The sequence below is a fragment of the Anopheles marshallii genome, chromosome 3 (genome assembly GCF_943734725.1).
Source record: "Anopheles marshallii chromosome 3, idAnoMarsDA_429_01, whole genome shotgun sequence".
In the NCBI taxonomy this organism is placed as follows: Eukaryota; Metazoa; Arthropoda; class Insecta; order Diptera; family Culicidae; genus Anopheles; species Anopheles marshallii.
The window spans coordinates 83,943,441-83,965,543 of record NC_071327.1 but is presented as its reverse complement, the minus strand read 5'-3'; the positions used below and the strand labels follow the sequence as shown (position 1 = coordinate 83,965,543).

At 46.3% G+C, this 22,103-nt stretch overlaps 5 protein-coding genes across 6 annotated transcripts; 2 read left to right on the top strand and 3 right to left on the bottom strand.

Moving 5' to 3' along the window:
- Positions 1-310: 310 nt before the first annotated feature.
- Positions 311-1,259, bottom strand: LOC128715094 (uncharacterized). The gene is made up of 2 exons (XM_053809977.1): positions 1,236-1,259; positions 311-1,159 (listed from the first exon to the last, which is right to left on the bottom strand). Exons 1-2 carry the CDS (start codon positions 1,257-1,259, stop codon positions 311-313), a joined length of 873 nt encoding a protein of 290 aa, XP_053665952.1.
- A 683-nt stretch (positions 1,260-1,942) lies between these two features.
- On the top strand, positions 1,943-2,835 carry LOC128711898 (probable U2 small nuclear ribonucleoprotein A'). Its single transcript, XM_053806787.1, has 3 exons — positions 1,943-2,024; positions 2,107-2,254; positions 2,319-2,835. Exons 1-3 carry the CDS (start codon positions 1,943-1,945, stop codon positions 2,833-2,835), a joined length of 747 nt encoding a protein of 248 aa, XP_053662762.1.
- A 208-nt stretch (positions 2,836-3,043) lies between these two features.
- LOC128713287 (uncharacterized) lies at positions 3,044-3,908 on the bottom strand. The gene is made up of 2 exons (XM_053808148.1): positions 3,844-3,908; positions 3,044-3,794 (listed from the first exon to the last, which is right to left on the bottom strand). Exons 1-2 carry the CDS (start codon positions 3,906-3,908, stop codon positions 3,044-3,046), a joined length of 816 nt encoding a protein of 271 aa, XP_053664123.1.
- Positions 3,909-4,560: 652 nt separating this feature from the next.
- Positions 4,561-5,452, top strand: LOC128711997 (eukaryotic translation initiation factor 3 subunit G). 2 transcript variants are annotated; one of them, XM_053806891.1, is made up of 2 exons: positions 4,561-5,011; positions 5,088-5,452. In XM_053806891.1, exons 1-2 carry the CDS (start codon positions 4,561-4,563, stop codon positions 5,450-5,452), a joined length of 816 nt encoding a protein of 271 aa, XP_053662866.1. The 2 variants fall into 2 exon arrangements, with proteins under 2 accessions (XP_053662866.1, XP_053662865.1); XM_053806890.1 differs by having other exon boundaries at positions 4,561-5,017.
- A 1,405-nt stretch (positions 5,453-6,857) lies between these two features.
- LOC128715993 (facilitated trehalose transporter Tret1-2 homolog) lies at positions 6,858-11,981 on the bottom strand. Its single transcript, XM_053810914.1, has 4 exons — positions 11,974-11,981; positions 11,485-11,759; positions 7,129-8,271; positions 6,858-7,057 (listed from the first exon to the last, which is right to left on the bottom strand). The coding sequence occupies exons 1-4, from the start codon at positions 11,979-11,981 to the stop codon at positions 6,858-6,860; spliced, it is 1,626 nt and encodes a 541-aa protein (XP_053666889.1).
- Positions 11,982-22,103: the final 10,122 nt, after the last annotated feature.

Here is a 22,103-nt window from a genome sequence, read left to right as displayed (position 1 = left end):
CGAAGGTAGTATAGGCTAAGTATTGGTGTGCTGTCCATCCGTTGGAGCCACGATTTCCATGCGTTTACTTAATAACATTAAACAACTGAAAACATTATTGTGATACCTATACGAAAAGAGTGACTGTAAATTATGAAATAAAACGATACATTTATTTCGTGTAACCTTTCGTCGTCGATTTTTTCTGCCAAACGCTTTCACTCTCGCTCGTACACAACACACACATAGTTAAAATTACAAGACAATTAAAAATCGTTCATGCATTTGTCGATGCATCCCTTAATCAGTAATCAACGCGTCTTCGCCACTCTCACTGCATGGTGCCGTTCATGAGTGCGTGTGCCAAATCGTTGAGACTGTTCGACAGGGCCAGTATGGCGGAGGACATGTTCGTGAGCGCCTGGGCAATGGCAAACTGGGAGTCATCAATTTTCCGCTTCTTCATCACGGTTTCCAACTTCTCGGTAGTGCGTTTCAGATTCTCCTTCAGCCGGGCCTGTGGTTGCCCTATGGTGACGGTACCCTTGGGTCGTAAGAACTCGCTCGTTGCATTATGCAGGGTCGTCAGCTCGACGTACTCCGTCTGGGGCGGATTGACCAGTGGCTTGTACACTTCGCCCGAATGTTTTCGTATGTGCAACTGCGTGGTGATACTTTGTTGGGCGGTCTCTTCGACCGGTTTGGCAAACGTGGCCACAAACTCTTCGTCCAGCGGATCTTCCGAATAGTTTTCCACCACTATTTCTTCCTTTTGCACACCGGTGTCCTCCGGATAGTACTCCTCTTCGACGCTCTGCATCGTGCTCATCTCGCCACCATTTTCCACCGCCTTTGTCCACTGTTCTAGCACGTCGTACAGGTTGCCCACGCGCATAATGCGTACCTCGAACGGTGTGGGCCCGATCCGCTTGGACCGGCCCTCCACCACTAGCCGACATTTCCGACGCAGGTTTATGAGCACGTCCGCCCAATATTTTACCCATTTCGAGCATGATTTAACCGTACCACCTTCGATCTTGTTCAACCGTTGTGTCGCCTCCATCCAAAACTTTTGACGTTCCTTGCTGTCGTCCAGGTTTTCCAGCTTGCCCTTTTGTTGATATTCTTCGAATATCAGCACGAGCTCCTCTTTTTGCAAATTCGATGCCGATTTCGGTTTCTGTCCAACGATAGAATAACATTGCGGTGATCCCTTTAGTGTGATTCTTACCGAACAGCCCATCGTTATTACTTACTGCCTCGGAGTTCATCAGTTCCATTGAATCGGTGTATGCACACGCCAAGTATATTATCCCGTCCGACGATGCCAGCGCGTCCGCATTGGCACTACAATCTTCCAAACGCTGGCCTTAGGACAACGGTTTAGCTTTGCGCGCCTTTCGCACTGATGATGAGGATGATAACCGAACGTGAACGATGAGCTAAAAAGTGTAAATATTTTTGGTGAATACAAGCGCTCCGATTTCTTTCTCATCCAAAGCTTCTCGCTTGCTGTTTTGGCTAGATGTCAACTATGGCACATAAACGGTGCACGTCAAATGCCAGTGTGCAAAGGTGGGGAGAGATGAGATAGATTCGGGAATAACGCTGTGCCACCAAGAGAAGGAAAAGTTTTGGCAATTTTCTTTTAATCGTAAAATGAGCGCAGCCGGAAGTATGAGACTACAAATACTTTTCGAAAGCCAAGTGAATTGAAAAATACAGCATTAGCAACTAAACTCTCTGTTTCTCTGCTCGCAAAACCACCACAAAACTTGATGCAATTCCGGGCGTTCGGCAAGCGTTAACGAAACAAGCGGTACACTGCCTATCTCAGCTTTTACCACCTCGTTTGTGAACGAAGCGTTTTATTGCGGATCGAGAAGCGTCAGATTGCAAACAACAACATTCATCGGCGTGCTCTTTTTCTTCCATCATTTTGTTGCGATAAATACTGCTGAAAATGGTGAAACTTACGCCTGACTTGATAAACCAGTCCATGCAGTACATGAACCCGTGTCGCGACCGAGAGCTGGATTTACGGGGTAAGCTAAAACAGTCACAACAAGTCTTACATACAAAGCTGTTACAATCCATCTCACACCGCCTGTTTGCCGCCTGTTTCAGGATACAAAATTCCGCAAATTGAGAATATGGGTGCCACCTTGGATCAGTTTGACACGATTGACTTTTCCGATAATGATATTCGTAAGTTGGACGGATTCCCGCGTCTTCCCAGACTGAAATGTCTTCTCCTGAACAACAACCGGATTGTGTAGGTCTAGTTATGAGTGAGGTCTTGTGAACATCACTGATGATAACTGTCTTATCATTTACAGAAGAATAGGCGAAAATATCCAAGAATCGCTCCCCAACCTTCAAAGCGTTATTCTGACTGGGAATAACATTCAGGAGCTGTCTGACTTGGAACCGCTAGTAAAACTACCACATTTGCAGACGCTCAGTTTGTTAACGAATCCTGTCTCAACCAAGCAGCACTATCGTGAGTATGTTGCTGTACGTTTCCCTAGTCTACGGTTGTTAGATTTCCGTAAGATCCGACAAAAGGAACGCGAGGCGGCCACGCAATTCTTCAAGACCAAGAAAGGTAAAGAAGTTCTCAAGGAAATTGCACGGAAATCGAAACAGACGTTACCACCTGAAGCAGCCGGTGCCGCATCGCCCGAAAAGCAAGCTGTCCACAACGCCAGCCCAGAAGAAATTCAAATACTTAGGGAAGCTCTCAGGAGCGCCAAAACTCTGTCGGAAGTGGAACGGCTCAATCGTATGCTACAGTCTGGTCAGATAACCGGCGACATTTTGAACGGTAACGACATTCCCCTCTCTCAAGCTTAGTTTTCTTCTGCAGAAAGTGATCCCGACGAGCATCCAAAGCGAATGGAAGATTACAGCTATTAACGAGCACATATTTTATTCTGCTTTCTATCTACTCTAGGTAATAATGGTTCAGAAGCCGACTAAAAGCTTTGATAGGAACAGATACATACTACGATGAGTTGGTCAAATGGCATGGTCGAGAAGTGTGTAAAATAAATGCATTGCATTAAATCGCCGTACGATTCATTAACTGTAGCACGTGGATTTCCTTCATAATGTTCTCCAGCGTCCAGCGCTTCGACAGATCTTTCTGTATCATCATATCACATAGCATCTGCACGGAGCGAGAATATCCACGTCCTTCGTAGTCAATTTGTGGTACGCGAAATTTCTGCTTCCGGCTCTTGCCGAGACAATTCACGAAGGGGTGTTCCAGCATACACAGTTCGTAGAAAACAATGCCCAACGCCCATACATCGCTCTTGTAATCATAATCCTTACCACGAGCTACTTCGGGAGCCATGTAAATAGGCGTTCCAATGATAGTCCGGTTAAAGTCGTTGTCGTGCATAATCTTTGATATACCAAAGTCAGCCAATTTCAGTCTGTTGTCCATAGAAATGAGTATGTTGGCGGGTTTCAGGTCACGGTGAATAACATATTTCTGATGTAGGTAGATAAGGCCGTCTGCTATGTCAGCAAATTTCACCATTACGGTGTGTTGATTCAGGAAAGCCCTTTGGTCGGAGCGACGCTCAAGAAAAGCAGCCAAGCTGCCATGCTCTGCAAATTCCAGCATAATATTCCAGCTCTCTGATGTTTGAAAGTATCCCAGATATTGTATGATTCGTGGATGACGGATTCGGGAAAGGATCATGTGCTCTTTCAGAACAGCCTTGTAGGCATAGTCAGGACTGTTGTAAGGAATGCTTTTGATGACGATGTACTGATTGTGGTATTGGTATAATCCTATGGAACTGTCGAGGAAATTAGTGCATAATTCTGCAGACACAGCTTCCAGCTTACCTTCCAAAACACCCTTCAGCAAGGATTGTGTGTAAAAGTAAAGCTGAGTAGTTGAACTTGTCCATAATTCCAATACGAAGAGTTTTTGCGATTGTTCCACCATCGAAACTATTTCATTGCATTTTGGCACCTATACTATCCAATGACACTAATGGCCTTTCCGGTGACCACAAGGCAATGTAAGTTTCAATATGCTCTACAATTTTTATCCATCAGCATCACAATGAAATGCAATTAAAAAACAAACGTTTTACTTATTATTTTCTACGTAAACGGAACAATTCAAACATGATAACGGCATGTGTATTTGCATTAATAATCCCCCGTGGAACTATTTTGTCTGTGACTGTGCTGTCACCTTTGACAGCCATCTGCCATTTGTAATCCAGTGACGAAATCAAGGTGGACCGCGTTTACGTTTTTCGTCCACAAAAAGCCGATTTTCCGCTGCGTTTCATCGCAGGTAGTATTGCGTGATAGTGGTAAGTGTTGTTTGATATCTATAGCCTAGTGGGAATTCATGAATGGGTTCGATAAAATGGCAAACTGCGACTTTTTCGGTGTTCAAGCACATGCTCGTACTGTGGCAGATGACGTTTCTACTTTTGCCGAAACTTCAGGGTTGTCAAAGGAGGATGCTGTATGGTTCATGTTTTACAGGAAAATTTTTCTAAATAGATTTTGCATCTGATTGCAGAGATACCATTGTAAGCCGCAATGCCAGCATTGGACGATATCAAATCTTCGTGGGCGGATGAAGTTGAGTCGGATACGGCGTCCCTCCCACCACCATCTGAAGTTATCGAAAATGGGCAAAAGATCGTAACCGAGTACAAGTACAACAAGGACGACAAGAAGGTGAAGGTGGTGCGCACATACAAAATCAGCCGGATTGTGGTGCCGAAGTGTGTGGCTAGAAGGAAGAGTCTGTCCAAGTTTGGCGATTCGGCCGGGGATCGTCCAGGACCTAACCCGCAAACAACCATGGTCTCGGAAGATGTTTTCATGCAGTTCATCACCAACAAGGAGGAAGAGCAGAAGAATGAAAATGTGCTGGATTCGATGAAGAACATCGTCAAGTGTCGTACTTGCGAAGGAGAGCATTGGTCATTCCACTGCCCGTACAAGAATAGCGCGTTCGATAAGCCCACCAAGCCGGCGGTAGCTCGTAAGTGTACATTAATACAAACCTTTGTAGTAACGTGGCAAGCTAATCAGTACGGTTGTTTTTTTTTTCTTTTCAGCGGTACCGGAAACAACCACATCCAGCAAACCGGGCAAATATGTTCCGCCGCACATGAAGGAAACTCAAGGCAAGGCTGGCATTGGTGGTGCAATGCGTGGACGTGACGATACGAGTGCGATTCGTATTTCGAATCTTTCCGAAGCCATGACGGAAGCCGATTTGGAGGAGTTGGTTAAAAAATTCGGCCCACACACCAAGATGTTTCTGTCTCGGGACAAAAGCACTGGGCTGTGCAAAGGGTTTGCCTATGTTCATTTCCGTTCCCGCCGCGATGCAGCTACCGCGATCGATGTTCTCAATGGTTATGGTTACGATCATCTGATCTTAAGCGTAGAATGGTCCAAACCGCAAAACCCACAGTAAAGGAGGCTCAGGAGTACTGTGAAGTGAGTATTACGGTGTGATTGTCCAAGCGTCCATGGTGATGGTTCAACTCATGGAAGATCTATGGCGTGCCGAGGATAAGAAAAGGAGGAAAAAAACTAAATATAAAAAGGAAGAGAAAGGGGAATTCTAAATGTATCCTTTTATATGTAATATGCATCCTAAATGCTACGGCAATTTATCCTCGGTGAAGGATCTAATATCCGGATGCAAAGACGAAGTTCTGAAACTTTACATCGCAATTTCACTGTTGTGCAATACATCGCTTTCTTCAGGCTTCGGTGGGACAAGATGACCCACTAAATGGCCAGTATGAAACATTGACAGGCAATGTCGATGCTACAGCTCTAGATCGCCGGCAGAGTGGCCTAACAGGTAAGTATTTAAATTCCATATTTACTTGTTCTGATTATCGTCATTACGAATGGAAGTGATTCCACAGAAAACAGAGAATTGAGAGCGCGAATTAGCTAACAAAATATTGAACTGTTAAATCAAGAACCATTAAGAAAGTGCTAATTTGAACTGTGTGGGAAAGGGAACGAATGTGACTTAAACGCGCTGCCTATAAAACTTCATTGAGTAATTGCTGTTTTATTGTTGGTTGTGTACATAAGAATCTATGCAATCTCGTTTGGCATTTGGGTGATTGCACTTTCATGTCTGATGCGTTCTATGAGTTTGCTAAGTTAGTTTTACTAAATCCTATTCCTTAAGTACTACAACAGGCTTGGTGTGCGCATTACAACGGTTGCGTTTTTAACGACCGAGTACTTTTCTATGCCTTTTGGTGTAGGCTATACATGTTGCAACATTTGCTTTTCTGCTCCATATCAATGATCAGGCACTTTTGGCGAATGTTTCAATTACTAGTTTGAGGATATAGTGTTTTGCAGCCTTTTTAAATGTTGATTTGTTGCATGTCTGCGACGCTAAGTTTCCCTTCGTAGTGTTGTTCCTTGTGAGAAGAGTGTCGGACGCAGCTCGAGACATCATCTCGTTCGTCTACCCGTTTTGAGTCGTTCGTATAAATTGTACATTCTAACTACATTAGTTTCCTAACCGCATACCGTAATGCAGATAATACTTAGTGTCTGACTGGGTAAAATAAACGGGACATGAAATATTGTAGCGATGAAGTTCTGTGCATTATACAAAACGTTCCTGGGTTTGTTGACTGCACTGCTCTTGTTGCCTGTGTTTTTGCAGAATATCGCCTCAATCAGCTTCGTATGACAGTAGGAAATCTTAACAAAGTATGTGACTTAGGAGCAAAAAACGGATCCGGATTGGTTACGGTTTCAGGGATGGTGCCGGTGCTTCAATTGTATTTGAGGGCAGATCTGTCTCTAAGCACCGGCTGGGTAACATAGTTCACACACCGTTACGGAAGCAATGCGTTCTTTTGCGGTGAAAGCACCGATGGCTTTGTACCGTTGGCAAGAAGCTGCTGGCCATCCTGCTGATCGTTGCTTCCCGGTTTCGCTTTCTTAAGCGTCTTGGTACGGCCTGAGAAGTAGTCTTCAATCTCTTGCAATGTCTTTCCCTTAGTTTCTGGCAAGCAAAGATAGAAGAAGACGGTTCCTGGAACGAAATAAAACGAAGTTAAAACAAAGTCACAAGCGTTTAAAATAAAATGCTGAACGACCACTTACCGGCGAAGGAAAAGCATCCGTACAGGATGAAGGTACCGTGGCGTTCCAGCACGTGGGTCAGAAAGGGATAAGTTTTGACGACAATGAACACGAAGCTGTGTGCCATGCAGGTCGTGAAACCACCAACTAATCCGCGCACCTTCATCGGGTACAGCTCGCCGATCATAACCCATGGTACGATCAGAAAGCCAAGCGTACACGTGATGATGAAGATGAAGATGCAAGCAACCGGGAACCATGTGGCAGTGGGTTCGATCGGTGGATCTGCCAGGTCCCAGCCGTGCTTGCACTTCAGATAGACACCGAGCCCAATCATTGTGACACCACAACCGATGCCAGATATGAAGGTTAGTGGACGCCGGCCACAACGACGCAGCATAATGGCACCAACAATAGTGAAAATCAGCCGTACAACGCCAAGCAGGATGGTGCAGGTGTTCTTGTCCAGCTTCGTTCCCGAGTCTCGGAAGATTTCAACCGCATAGAACGTTATCGTGTTGACGCCGCTAAACTGATACATCATGAAGTAGATTGTCAGGATGGCGAACGGTTTCAGGCAGGACGGATGTACCAGAGCCAGTATCGTTTCACGCAAACTGAGCTTCTTCTTGCCGCTAGCGTTGGTCTTGGCAGCGAACGCTTGCAGCTGTTCGACCTCACGATCGATGTTGTAGCTGGAACCGCGCAACCGTGCCAAACTTCGGCGTGCTTTTTCGGGCTTCTGCTTCGAAACGAGATAGTTGGGGGTTTCCGGCATAAGCAGCATTAATATAAGCGCTGCTATCGGGACGATCACCGATACGCCAGACAGGAATTTCCACGTCGTGAACGCACCGAGCGTGTATTGGATCAGCACACCCAAACTGATGCCGGTCGAAGCGAGGGCACACAGCATACCGCGCAGATGTGGCTGGGTTACTTCAGACGTGTAGACACGGGCCGGAGCACCGACCATGCCGGAACCGAAGCCAGTCAGGACGCGGCCAGCGTAGATCATTCCCACGTTTGACGCACAAGCGATGATGATCCATCCAATGATCGTCGGGATTTGCGTTGCTATCAGTGCTTTCTTGCGTCCGAAGTTGTCCATCACGTATCCGCTCAGCAGACATCCGATCGGGGTTCCAATCGCTGATAAGGACGCTGCGGAGAAAAGGAAGGCACGGTATGAGAGTGTTGCTTCGGGGCGGATTACGTCACGATGAATCAGATCACGGGAATACAATCTAGAGTAGAGGCGAGTCACGTGGAGCCATCAGCAAGGACGCTTTGGTATGTAGGTTTTTTTTTACAAAACTTGACACCACCACCATACATAAACAACGTGATCGATGGTCCAGCTGTAAGGCAGAAGCGAAACAATTTTTCGCGCATTGCAGCATGAGAAGCGCATGAAGCGCAATTTTCACTGGAATTGGAAATGGAAAACATCTGCAAAACAATGATGTGTGTGATGCATTGTAAAACTAAGCAATTGAAACATCCCAAATGTAAATATTTTGTGTCATTTTTTTGCCAACAAACGACAGCATTATGAAGCACGCAAAAGCCGAATTGTTTTCACGCTCGGTTGTGTTTCATAAACAAACTTCCAGCTACCACGTGTGATGTGCGTTATCGTAAATTTCATCATTGCATTGCCACCGATGCTTCAACTATCTTTTGTGGGCATATATACGCTCAGCCACACAACAACAATCCACCGTCAGTTTCATGGATTGAGACGCGTTCGCCGCTTTCTTATCACTTTATGGTTAGACAAATAATGGCATATCCAACGCCCTCGAGAGCATTGCCAACAAAAAGAGCAATACGTTGTCGCGTTAGTTAGACTGTGTGCGTTACGCATGACAATGAGATTGATGGACCCTTTTTGTGTGGTCGTTTTCTTCATGGACAGTGGGAGGGAATGAAATCATTGGGGTGTGAGCATGGGGAAATTCGTAAGGAATCCTTATAACAACATTTGCCTGGGCCGATTCTAGCGAATTCCATATAGACTGGACGCTCGGCTCTTCAACTTGACGACCAAACGAGTGTCAAAAATTATCGTCTCTTCATTATGCAAGGATAATGAACTGACTGGCCAAATAGTAGAGGGATTGTGCGAATGTGTGTCAAGAAAAGCTGGATGGCTTCACATGTCAGCTGGTTGTCGTCATTGCAGGGCGTGCACATTTGAACTTTGGATGAGACCGATAAACGCGGTGTGAGTTTGAACAATGATTCGCAAACCCATCGCCCAAGCACTTGTGTGGTACATGCGACATCGTCACCCTTATCTTAGATCCTGTTTGTCTCCTTCAAAAGACAGCACATTATGAAACCTCGCCTATGTCTACGGATCGAAGACATCAGTTAAGGTGTGATCCCATTCGCAAATGGTTGTTTACTTCCGTTCATAGACGTTCGTAGTTAAACGAAATTAAAGGCAACTCGCTAGAGTCGATTGTGGGCATCGATTTATCAACAATTCATGCCACCAGCAATGCGTGCAACCGTAAGGCGACATGCAGCAGATGCGTGATAGTAATTAAGCGTGATCTATAAGACGAATGGTCTGGCTTCGCGCGGTATATTCGCGCTCGATCGTTATCACGGTAGGTGGCAAACGGGATGTCGCGTCATCCCCGGTCAAGCCATTGACCAACAATGAACAACTGGAACCAGCTCGAACCGGGTATGAATGCGGGCGCTATCGAAAGGATGCGTCCTTCCCATATGATTCGCCCAGCATGACGCAAGGCAAAATCAATAGAACGATGACCACCACCGACGGCTTGCGACGGCGAGCTCTCGATGTTTCGACCATTGACTGGAGGCTTCACAGCAACGGTGGACACCCTGCGAGAGGGACAAAGTTGAAACTGGGTCAGGGTAAAACGGCAAAACGGCCGCAGATAAACTACCACCACGATCACGTTCAATGGAGCGTACTCGCTGGGGCTGACAATCGTTTAGCAATGTTGATTGTCTCAACAATTATATTCCCTAATTCGCCTAATGTCTCCCTTTATCAATCAGTAGAGGCGGGAAGGGGGGACACATATCATGCGGATCGATAGCACGCAGTACACGAGCCAAGAAAAAGCAGTAAATAAAACGGCCCCCACGAACCCTGTCACACACAGTTCAAACAAAACCGGTGTCGATAGAGCATATTAGTAATATTTTCTTCTTTTCCGGTGAAGATTAGACGGAACACCATACAGAGCCAACGTATTGGCACTGTTTGTTTTTCTATATCAATTGGAACCTGCCTTGCAAGACGTTGCTAGTGTAGGGAACCCATTCTGGGGCTCTCGCACAGGGCATCATGTACACTGTCGTACGTTGAGTGCTCAGAATAAACGGCACGTGTGCGTTTTGCCTTCCCTTCCGTGCCACGAGTCGGAAGACAACATTAGAACACAATCGACAAACCATTTCGAAGACATCGGCAATAGTGTTGGGGTGGGTTATTCGTCGTGCTGCATCGCTGCTAAAAATAAGTTAATAAACGATACGTCACCAGCTCGTTGTTGCCATCGAGATCATTTCCCGTTTTCCCGTTGGACACTGCGCATTGTATGTTGCCAATAGAAGAAGCGGTTACTACGGGCCCCAGCGTACTAAGTGATGAGGAGCAGAAGACTAGATCATAGTAGTTGTTCTACATTGTCTACACTATATGATAGGACACTGCTGGGTGAAAAGCGGGTGTCACTTCTAATCATCAACCGATTTCCGCAGTTTTAAAACCTCGCATTAGTTCGCATCGATTCATTGCGATATTGAAGCAAAACATGTGCACACTTGTTGACAAAAAAAGTGCATATCTTTCCTACCACGCGGCAACGCTTGCTAGGTTGTTGATCAACCATAAGCAACACCAACTGCCTGTAAGATCAAAGGTTAAAGATCTGTCCGTGTTTCGCAGCCGTATTGGTCGACGGCAAGCGTGTGGTGCACAGGTGCCGCCTCAAAGTTCCTATAACGATGCACCAGACCAAGAGTGCATCGGCATGCGAGCAATATTGTTCGCTTCATCGGATCAGCTGACGTGAGACAGTGAGCATACGACGGACACGTCACGCGACGAGCGGTGAGTGCTCGGATCGTATGCAAACAGACCGGCTAAATTTAGCCGTGGCTGGTGATGTATACGTAGAGCCTCACGACTGCACACACGTACACGATCTCGGCGCGAAGTGATTGACTTCCGATGTCCTTGTATCCGCCGGTGGTAAGTTCACTCCGCCGGAGGGAGTGAGACTGCACTGGGTTCAAATAATTTTCCGTACTTCCTGCGCCCAGGCGACGATCACGATTCGTGGCAGAACTGTGCTGCGCTATGGAATTCAAGCTGATACGTACCCACCCACGATGATTGACTTTCGTCGACCGGGATAAGCGAATCCGGGGCCTGCAGCTGCGGAATTACCACGGCCGAGAAGCCAAAGATGAGTCCGGTGTTGATCGTACCCATGTTGGCTATGAATGCGGCTATCACCTGGCGCATTGCCTTGCCACGTTCGGCCGCTTTGTTTGGGTGGCTTTCGACGTTAGCCAGCGTAACCGTCACGCCCTTCTCTGCGTTGGCCATAATTTGTGGGGTCGTGTCTTTGTCCACCAGCACTACCGAATCTTTCCTGTGAGAGAAAAAAGAAACGGAAAGCCCCCCCCCCCGTTCGCATCATGAGACATTTATCTGGTACACTATCTGCAAATGATAACATGCTGATTCTATTCCCCTGGACATCTATTGCGGGCGTGCCAGACACAAGCCCAAGGTGGCCCTGACACATCTCTCGCAGATCGCCGCACATGGCAGTGCATGGGAACGTAAAATCACCGATAACTTACCCCGTCATTTTGAATCGGAACCGTTCGATATCACGTCGCTCGATACAGCGGCAACAAACATATAATATCTGGCCTGATGATGCGTCTAATACTCAACTGCAACTGCAACTTAATCTTACTCACAGCACTATCTTTGCGGGGTATAATGTTTTGTCCGCTTTGTCGTTCGTGTCCCCGGATGGAATGACAAGACTCGAATGGTTTTAAGTGTGTTTTCACCGTTTTATCACAGCCATGAACGAATGTTGAGGAAGAGATTTGTAGAAAAAAAGGTACTTGGTGTGTACTGGGTTGTTTTGTCACGTTGTTTGAGTTTTTGCCACGAGGGTGCGCTAGAACGGAATCAGCTTGAAATATTCTTCAATTATCGGTTGCATTCCACCGAGCACTACCGCTGCTGGTTTCATTTTACAGCACGCACGGTTCCAGAATATTATGGGAACTGGGACAAAACCCGTCCCGTCGATTGGGGTCTTTTTCTTATACACAAGCTACACTGCACTGCACACACAATACGTGGTACACTGTACTGAAATGGGAAACAAAACACAGTCATTAGTAGAGGAGTCGGGGAGGGTCGGGGCTAAGGAAACAGGAAATCGATGATATCACGTCAGCTGATCCTTAAGGAAGTGTGCAGTTTGCATGTGCAATGTGCAGTTGACAAACAAGCGAGATGTCGCTCTGCGGACCATCCGCAACAGCACACAGCAGGCCTTGGCCGCGTGGTAGATGTGTTTTCCTTTGTTGCGATTGAATGTTTTCCTTTTTTTTGCAGGAAAACGGATTGATCCGTCACTCTTGTACAGTAGTTCACTTCACTATACGTACTGTGCGCCAACTGCGCATTTGCACGCCATTTCACCGCGAAGACAAATGTGGCAGAAGCAACTTACACCGCCGGCGACTACTAGAGTCACTGCACCTAACATCTGCCACTTTGAATGCGACAGCTAACAACTGATAAAGAATGGGTCTCTTGTCGACCATACTGTCTGTGCCTGCTGCTGCTGCTGCTGCAGCTGCTGCTGGATGAATGCTGATGATACAACGTTCTTTTCATCCACTTCTCAACCACCACCAGTTTCGCAGTGCGAAAACTAATCCAAAGAAAGGAAACACGGACGGTGCGTGTTGGCCCATCGTGGTGCGAGAATAACACACACTTTTCGATAAGAAAACACTACTCTTCGGTGACTCACTCACACACTTAAAACAAAATTCCTGTAACAATTTACGCTAGAAAGAGCAACTAAATCCACTTTCAACTCCCTAATGCCGGCTTCGGTTAGAGGTTGGTGCAAACACTTGCCTACTGCTGTCGATCACTTAATCGTCTGCTGGTGGTCGATCATCACCCTGGTGTGGCTTGGAGTCTGCGGAGCGATATTCTAAGCAACACCGTACCACGCCGTACCCGCGTTCGATCTAAATTGTCGCAATGCTTCCACGAGTCGCTTAAATGCTTTCGGCCATCGTTCGTCTTGAGCACACGGGCAAGCCACGAATGGTGGGTGCGTACGCGAGAAAACAAGCGCCGCCTCGGCACATCGGCGAGCACACTGGTCGAGGTTGCTGCATGTGCGATCGTTCTGAAATGTTGCAATTAAAACGGTGAGTGAGCCGCTTGCATCACTGGCTTTTAGCAGAATTCAAATGTCCAATTAATATAGTTGTAAGAGCTTAGTTCAAATCAAACAATTTTCAGTGTTAGTCTAGTTTGATTCCTGTTTTTAATCATGATGTTTGTATTTTTCAGCGATGATGATGCTAACACCAGTTCCGACCATATTGTAGCGAGGAACCCATAGTGCGGCATATCGGAAGTAACGAAGCGTTAGTATGGTTCTGCGGGTTGAGACGGTGTTAGTGCGTCTACCAAACCAATGCACGATTGATGGGGACAATTCGCGAAACGATACCGGTCACTTCGGGATGTAACTAGCCAAGAAGTCTGCAAGTACTGATAACTTGAGCTGCATGATATGATTAGATTAAACCGAAACGCATGCTTGATAAATTATTGAGCTGCAGCAAACCGTTCGATAGATAACGGCCGCCAAACTACTTTTGCACGTTAAAGTACGTCGGCTAATTAACTTAGGTCAAGAGCAAACTGCGTCCCCAACTGCGCCACACTTGAAACAACATTAAACATCGCTTCTGGATGCTAAATGTGTCCACCGGAGGCTACCGGATACTTGATGGATCGCATTAGTTTTGAGGCTTAGAAGTTCCGATGTTTCAACACCCCGCACACGTGACAAAAGTGGGCCCCCCCCATTTTTAAGGTACTTGACTGATAACGATTGTGTTTCAGTTTGTGCTGATACCGATAGCGTCCAGTTGGAGCTTTTCAAGCTACCGTTGTAATCATTCCGTGAGAATGGAAAATTAGGTAAAAGCAACCTCCTATCACTCGCTCCCATACGACCGCTGCCTTGCATCTGTTTGCACGTGTACGAGATGCATTAACAAGATTAGCACGGTTTTAGTCTTGGAGCTACGGACGAAAGCGGCATTGCATAAGATTAGCATTATCGGTTATTTATTATTGATTGTTTAAACTTGAATGCCCTGCAAAGCAGATGTTATTTATGGGCTCTTTTTACCGGTTCGAGAGGCTGTAAGCAAAATCGGATCTAGGTTTTGCACTGACGCAAAGTTGTTTTGTGGAAATATTCCAACAAAAGAGGAACTTGGACATTTTTTTCCCGTGTTTACCATTTTTCCTATCACACAACCAGATCGTATTTTCCATTAACATTTGTGTAGAATTACGCGGCAGCACACTTTTTGCGCATTTAACGCGTGCGCAATCAGCTCTTGAGCGCAAGAAAACGAAAGTTTCTTACAAATCTATATCTGTTCTCTTTCTTGGTTTAGTGGTTCCAGTGTAAGAAAGCTTGATAACCTGATTCGGGATACCGCAAAACATTGAAACCGGTTTCTATGGTGCAGTGGTGCTGCTGCTTCACTCAAGAGCAGTAAAGAACGGCATGCAGATTATGTAATTTCTTTGTCCTTCTGGAACGGTCCCCGACCAAGAGACGACGTCACCAATGAACGTCACCATGCTGTTGCTGTAGGGAAGATTCCATCCATTCGCGAGTGTTGTCCTTTTTGGGAAGCATAAAAATGATCTCAGCAAATATTTTCAGCGCTTCACGTTACGATTGGCATTGTTCGGGCTTATTATCACTGAAGAAATGTCCTCTACCAGCGTGACGTCATCGCGTAATCGTCAGTGTAAGCAACCCGGGAATTCAGTGTTGATACGAAGGTGACAATATCACGGATAAAAGCGGACCTGGCGGAAGATCCGACGATCCCTGAGGGTAGGACAAGAAAGAGATCAAAAGTTTTGTTGTTCCCAAGCATAGATGCCATTTGCGAATATTCGCATGTCCATACGAATCGTTCAAACGATTGCATAGCATGCAACGCTTTCAAATGGTGCCAAACGATCAAATGCGTTGGTCAAACATGGTCTAACGATCGTTACTGTTGCCAATGGTGGATACAAATTCGATAACTCGTACCGCAAACAAAACAATGAGCGATGGTTGTAAATAGGTAAATAGGGAATTGGTTTAGAAAACCCATCCAAACAAGTTCGGTTGTTGGGCACATAACGATACGATACCATTTGATCAACCACCACCACCCACTGGAGATTGCTGGAGTTCCAAAATCCATGAAGCCATGCATAACCGAATCGATCATTTAGCGCAACCCAAATGATCGCCCTAGTGATGGTCTTGAACCGCCAGCAGCAACTGCGCATGAAGGCGCATCAATTGCTATGTTTTTTAATACATTCGCGTGCCAATGGCTATGGTATTGTAACAGCCAATTCCGAGTCAATTGCTATAAAGACCGATACGATCAGTTGTCACAGCGCATCAGAGGCGGCAGAAGAGAAGAAACCGAGCACTGGGCAGAAGCACACATCATATAGTTTATGAAGGAATTCCCTCTCTTCGATGCGATTCAAAACTACGAAGCCTCTGAGTCATTGCAATCTGAACTGCACGAAAATCAGGTATCAGGAACTGGTGTCATGCTGGACGTGGGGGTTAATTCTACCATACAAACCGGGGATGGATGTTTAATTTATTTGTTTACAATTGATATTACTGGCATACGCATAGGCATCAGGGAAATGGACTTGTGAATGATCTGATTGCGCTTCGCCGTCTAGTGGTTGGTGGGGAGTACGCGTATTGATTGTGTTAGGTTGACATCGGGATGTAGGTAAACGAGGTAGACAGGCAATAAGCATATTCTTCCCACGCCTTACTGTCCACTGCCTTGGTGTGAATGGGCAGAGGGAGGTCTAGCACTGCAAATAAGTCGATTTATATTCCAATGTAGTCACTCGGAGCATGTGATCGCTTCGGTGGAAGGTGAATGACATTCAGATGGCGATTTCGCCTCACAGTTTAACGAGTCCTTCGCATTATTTGCGCTCTGGAGTAGGCGCAGGAGGTATATTGTGTTGTAAAATATTTCACCCATCACTCCCCATTGGATGTTCTTACTTCCCCGACCATCAAAGCAAACATTATTTGGTTCATAATTCCATGCCTGGAGGAGTACGTACGTCACATCCCTGCGTGAAGTTGGAAAGATGCGCGGTGCCAGATAGAACAAATAGCTACGACAAATAGTGGCATGTAGCGCTATTTATAGTACCACCAGCAGCGGGCCTATTTACGATGAAATGTTGCCTTTGTGTCTGATTGGTTTGCGATATGTTTCCCGTCGTGCCGTAACCTCGCAGCGCAGTTGAACGTTATTATCATTGCGTAAAGGAGCATCGAGAAGTGGGAAGTTGTTAAGATTCAGTGGATCCTAATGCGAATAAGCTGTGAAAAAGCTCGAAAAGTGTTCCGCTTGCCGTGTGAGCCGGTTGGGAAAATATTCTTTCTTTCCCACCGCGTGATTGTAACGGCACCTGGTATTTGTTGCGGCGGCGGTAGGAGTGGACATCCTTCGACCCTGCGAGAAGGCCGTCAGGTCGAATTGGTCGTGCAGTGCGTCGATCACTGCTTCCGTTACTTGGCCGGGCATAAATTTACATTCAACCGTGTTGGACAGCTGTTTTCTTCCCGTTGATACATCGCGATCGTGATTTTATATCCTTCTCCCATGTTTCAATGCTGCGCCGGTGCAAAACATGTTCTTGCACTCTGCCACCGCCACCACGCGGCCCTTGTGTGGTCGTGCAATGCATTTCAATTGTGGTAGGTTTCGCTCTCGTTCGATCTACTCGCGACGTCGCCTTTATCGATCAGTCAGCTGTTGTGCACGTGCGCCAATATTGCTCACTATGCAAACAACGCACACACACACACACTCACACAACGGTCAGGCGAGAATTGAACTTTGCGGAAACACGACGTTGGAACGTGATTCTCCATGGGGTCAATTTCATAATATTGCATGTGCGTATGGCAGTGGAAAGTGAGCATGCGGATCTCACCCATGTGGAAGTAAAGCAAGGAAGTGAAGACATCTATTACTACAAAAGAATTACTGGTAATGTACATTACACGTTACACGTTACTACACCTGTGCAACATTTTCGTAATTGAATCAATTTGAAATGGCTATGAAGAATTACAACTGTTTTCTTTAACAATTTCCCCAAGATTCCAAGGGTAAATCAAAGGCTGCTTCACAAATTTCAACTCTGATTGCGTGAACGCTCATTGCGTAGATTGCCTACAGCGCGAGCGAAATGTTTCACGTTGAAATATTTCGCGTTTGAAAAGATAGTGTGTCGTTGTTCTAAAACCATTAGACCATGCGACAAAAATTTTGGAATAGCCAATACGCGTTCGTACGTTTTGGCAAATGGATTTATCGGTTTCTTCCACAGCATTTATTTGTGCATGTATGCTTCGAACCTTTTTGGCGATGAAAACAATATACAATGCGTGAAGTGTAGCGTTTTGTCCTCGTATGTATTATGCTGTGATTTGAAGGTACATACCTTCCAAGGTGTACACACACACACAGCACGAACATCGAATTGAAAGTGAATCTTGCTTATTTGGCCGGCCGCCAACCAAAAGCATCGAAGCGCGTCCGTTTTATGACCACTGAGACCGGGGAAGTCTGAAGTTGCTGCTGGAAATGGAGCCGAAGATCCATGCTAACACACGGGGGTACGCCATTCCAAACGTTGGCAAACCGCCAACAGGGCAGGGTAAGCAAGGGGATATTGTTATATCGTACGCGGCGAGACACCAAACCCCATTCCAGATGGTTTGGGTTGTCTTCTAGGTCTCCGGACGCAAGACGCCAACAAAAACCCCTACGGTAGTACGGTTTCTCAAAATTTTGGAAATAAATTCAATTTTCTTTCGCGAAAGTTTACCCACACAAGTTTGGCACCGAAACACGTAAAGAGTGCATTAGTTTATAATACACTTTTAGCCGAAATGGGACTGTTTCACGCTCGCCCCACCAATGAGGTGAGATGGGACAAAACAGTGCAGAGAAATACGAGCTGCCACGCGTTCATTACTTTTCTCACGACAGTTTATCGCACACGGTCGCATAACGGGCAGCATAAACGGGCATGGGATGGCGTGTTGTGGATCCAAAAGAAGAACGAAAAAAAAAAAACGGGCCCATGATGCCGCACCCTTGGGGAGGTGTAATTTCCCACCCCAAAACAAACCGCCCCAAACAAAAAACAAAAAAGAAGAGATAAATGGCAGAACATTTCCGTGAGGAAAAACGGAAAGACGAACACTGGCACAAAATTCGAGAGCTTATTCGTCAAATATTTTCGGAGTGGTTAGGACGCAACGGGTTTTGGACTCCGTATCCCGCTAGTCGAACAGCATTGTAGTGCATTTTCCCGTGTAGCAAACCGCTAGTTATTGTGACAGTTCTACTTATTGGTGTTTTACTATCGATACTTTTCGAAAGGAGCTTTTAAAGGTAAGAAACTGCGTTTTTTTTGGGTGATGATAATTCCGTTGTTTGGTTTGGCTTATCGATGCCATTAGTGTGACTCATTGATGTGATAAGCTTGGACCATATGTTTGCTGTTTTGTACAGCAAATCCCATCCCACTTATGTGTGTCAATTCACTACAAAAAGTGAAATTATTCAGCATTGGTAAACATCTAACCAGTGATTCATCATCCATCCATTTCCATCACTCTGCACTACTTTCCCCTTGTCGTGTTCCTTGCGGAATGCTTCCTACACCAGGTCATGGCCAAGGGTGCAATGTGTGTAATATGCTCTGATGAAACGGTTCCACATATGTGAACGCTTCCAGTGCACGTGAAATACGATTCAACAAAGGGTGTTCCCCCCACCCCCGTGCGTGAAAATGTGATGGAAAGTCGTAAATTATGCACCCATCCCTGGACCCCATGCCCCGGATGGGACAGGACAGTGTCACGCCATGGCGCATTGTTCCATCCGCCGCCGTCTGATCCTATCGGCCGGAAATCGATCGAAATGGGCGATGATGTTGATAGCGTTGCGATACCGTATCTCGCGCACGTGCAGGACTTCGCTTTTCCCCGTGCTGTGCTGTGCCGTCTGTGAGCAGCATTGGGTGAGGTCGCGGCGGATGATGCGGCGGGCAAATGCACATTACCACATTGTGTTCCGTTACACGTCGTCGCCGTCAGTCCTTTGAGTTTGATTTCCGAGCCCATCGATTAGGTGAGAAATGGGATTTTAAGTATCGAAATTGTAACATGGGAACACGCTGAAATTGTTGTAGTGGAGATAGTCCCTCACTCGAGGTGGAATGTATTAGCTTCTCTGTGTTTACTAACCCCCACCACGATACGCGACACAGGCCATAGCATGGTATTAGAGTGCAGCTAAACCGACCTCATTAGTCAGAAAGGTACCTCCACACACGGACGCAATTTAGAAGATCGCTTACAGATACAGATTCACCGCATCGGACTATCGGACTGCTGCAAGGTCAAATTTAAAGCGACGCCGGATATTATGAGTAACGCGCCATCACCGGCGGCAACACGACCACCACACAGCTAGTCGACGGGGCGGTTTGTTGCGCTGGGTTGCAGTTTGGCTGCGACCTATACGCGTACACGCTGGAACTGGTTTCTTCATTCGGCATCTGGGCCCTGGTGAGAACGGATCGAAAACAGTGACCGGTCGGCTGGAAGTGAACGCTGTCAGCAAAGTTATCTTACTGTGAACACAAGCAACAGTTGCTGGAAGTCCTACGCAGCGCAACGTTAATATCTCTGCTGGCGGTTACCATTGTGTAAATATTATGTTTGTTCTATTCAAGTTTTAGCGGCAGACAGTTCTGGAGTTTCTGGGAGTACTGGTGATTTAAAGTTGTACTCTTCAATGCCTTACAAAGCGTGCTTTCTTCTTCCTGCTGCCGGTGTCGTGATTATTTCATCAATGGAAGTTATTTATTCCCCCGGTTAGCAGCGTGAGATGCGATGTGACTCACACCATGATCAGTTGTACACGTGAAAAAAGAAGCGGCAAAACTTGGCGTCACTGTTTATCGTATCGCAACAACGATCTACGACCTTCACGGAAGTTACGCTTTACGGTGCATGATTTGTGCGGCGGAGGCGCTGTGTTCTTTTTTGCGTTTGGCGAAACGATCGAATCGAAACCATTCCAAATCGAACCGCCACGCACTGCTTTGCGCTCGGGTGATCTTCTTCACTCAAAGACGAACCAACTCCAAACGCCTAAATATAGCGCGAAAAAATAGCACTCCATTCCGGCTGTGGAGCCGACAGTTTCCAGCAGATGGTATGGTCATTATTGAATTGAACTGCTAAAATCCGTTACCATCTAGAGCGGCCGATTAATTAATGAACTAGTCTTACTTTTGGTAACGCTTGGGTGCATTGTGGCAAGTTAAAGAACAAGCCAGCAGTATTTATTTCCCCTAAACGTTGTGAGTAATGGAATATCGGAAATACCATGGACAAATTGCAGTGGAATTGCTAATTGTAACATTCCTTCCCCGATATAGCTAGATGGCGTGTAAGTACGTTACTCATGGCTGCTAGAGTTACTCAACCGAGGCGTCCCCGTACTCTATTACCATTTCGAGAATATGACGCATTTTGAATGACACCGTTTAGAGCGGTAGATGGTGGAAACCCACGCTGTTGCACATACCATCATCGTCATCTTTGCATTATTAAATTCAGCTCACGCTAAATCCACGCAACAACAAAGCATCGAAAGCTAAAGCATGGGTAAAGGTGTTTGCAAACAGAATATTGAAAAAATGTAAACAAATTTCAACAAACCCATCGCATACGAGATTTGTATGAACATCCTGCACAGGGATTGGAAACCCCTCGCAAGTAATAGCATAGCGGCAAACTTTATTGATCGCGTTCACTCCCCAACGGAATGGAGTCAATCCATTCGTCGTACACACCCCGGTTATGCAAAGAACCTTTTTTGCGGTCTCTCTCTGAAAGGGAGAACATCGGCACATACCCGGCCCAATCCTGCCCAATCTGACCCATTGCTCCACTGACCACAACACGATGCCGATTCGAAGGCTCTCCGGTGTAGACCGGTGGATTTTACTGGAGTTTTCCCCGCTTTACTGCTTGCAACCACAAGTTCCATTGTTACTCTCAAGCGTGCTCGCAAGATTGTGTAGCTGGTACGAGGGAAACGGTCTACGCCAGGAGGTCCTTTACACCTGAAAGCACTCTCTCTCGCACACGTCATTCGCGTGGTCGAAAGGGCGAAATACCGACACTACTAGCCACGCTATGCTAGTGTTATGCGAATAAGTCACCACACAACACGGAGCAACTGGCAACGAGAGACCCCAGTCCAGTTTGTGCCTTCGCAGCAATCACATAGGGATTTTTCGCTTCTGCCAGCGAACCCAATTCCGGTTCCGGTGTCTCGTTTGTGTGGTGTGGTCTAGGCGGTCCGTGATAATAACGCAGTAGCAGTGCAATGAAAACTGTTCATATGGTGTGCGAAAACTCATCAGCTGGCAACGGTTAAGGACCCAAGAAAAAGCTGCCCATTTAAGCCAATTTTGCAGGCAGAATTTCATCGTACTTGCGCGGAGATATACGCGTCCACGCACGCACGCACGCAGCAGTGGT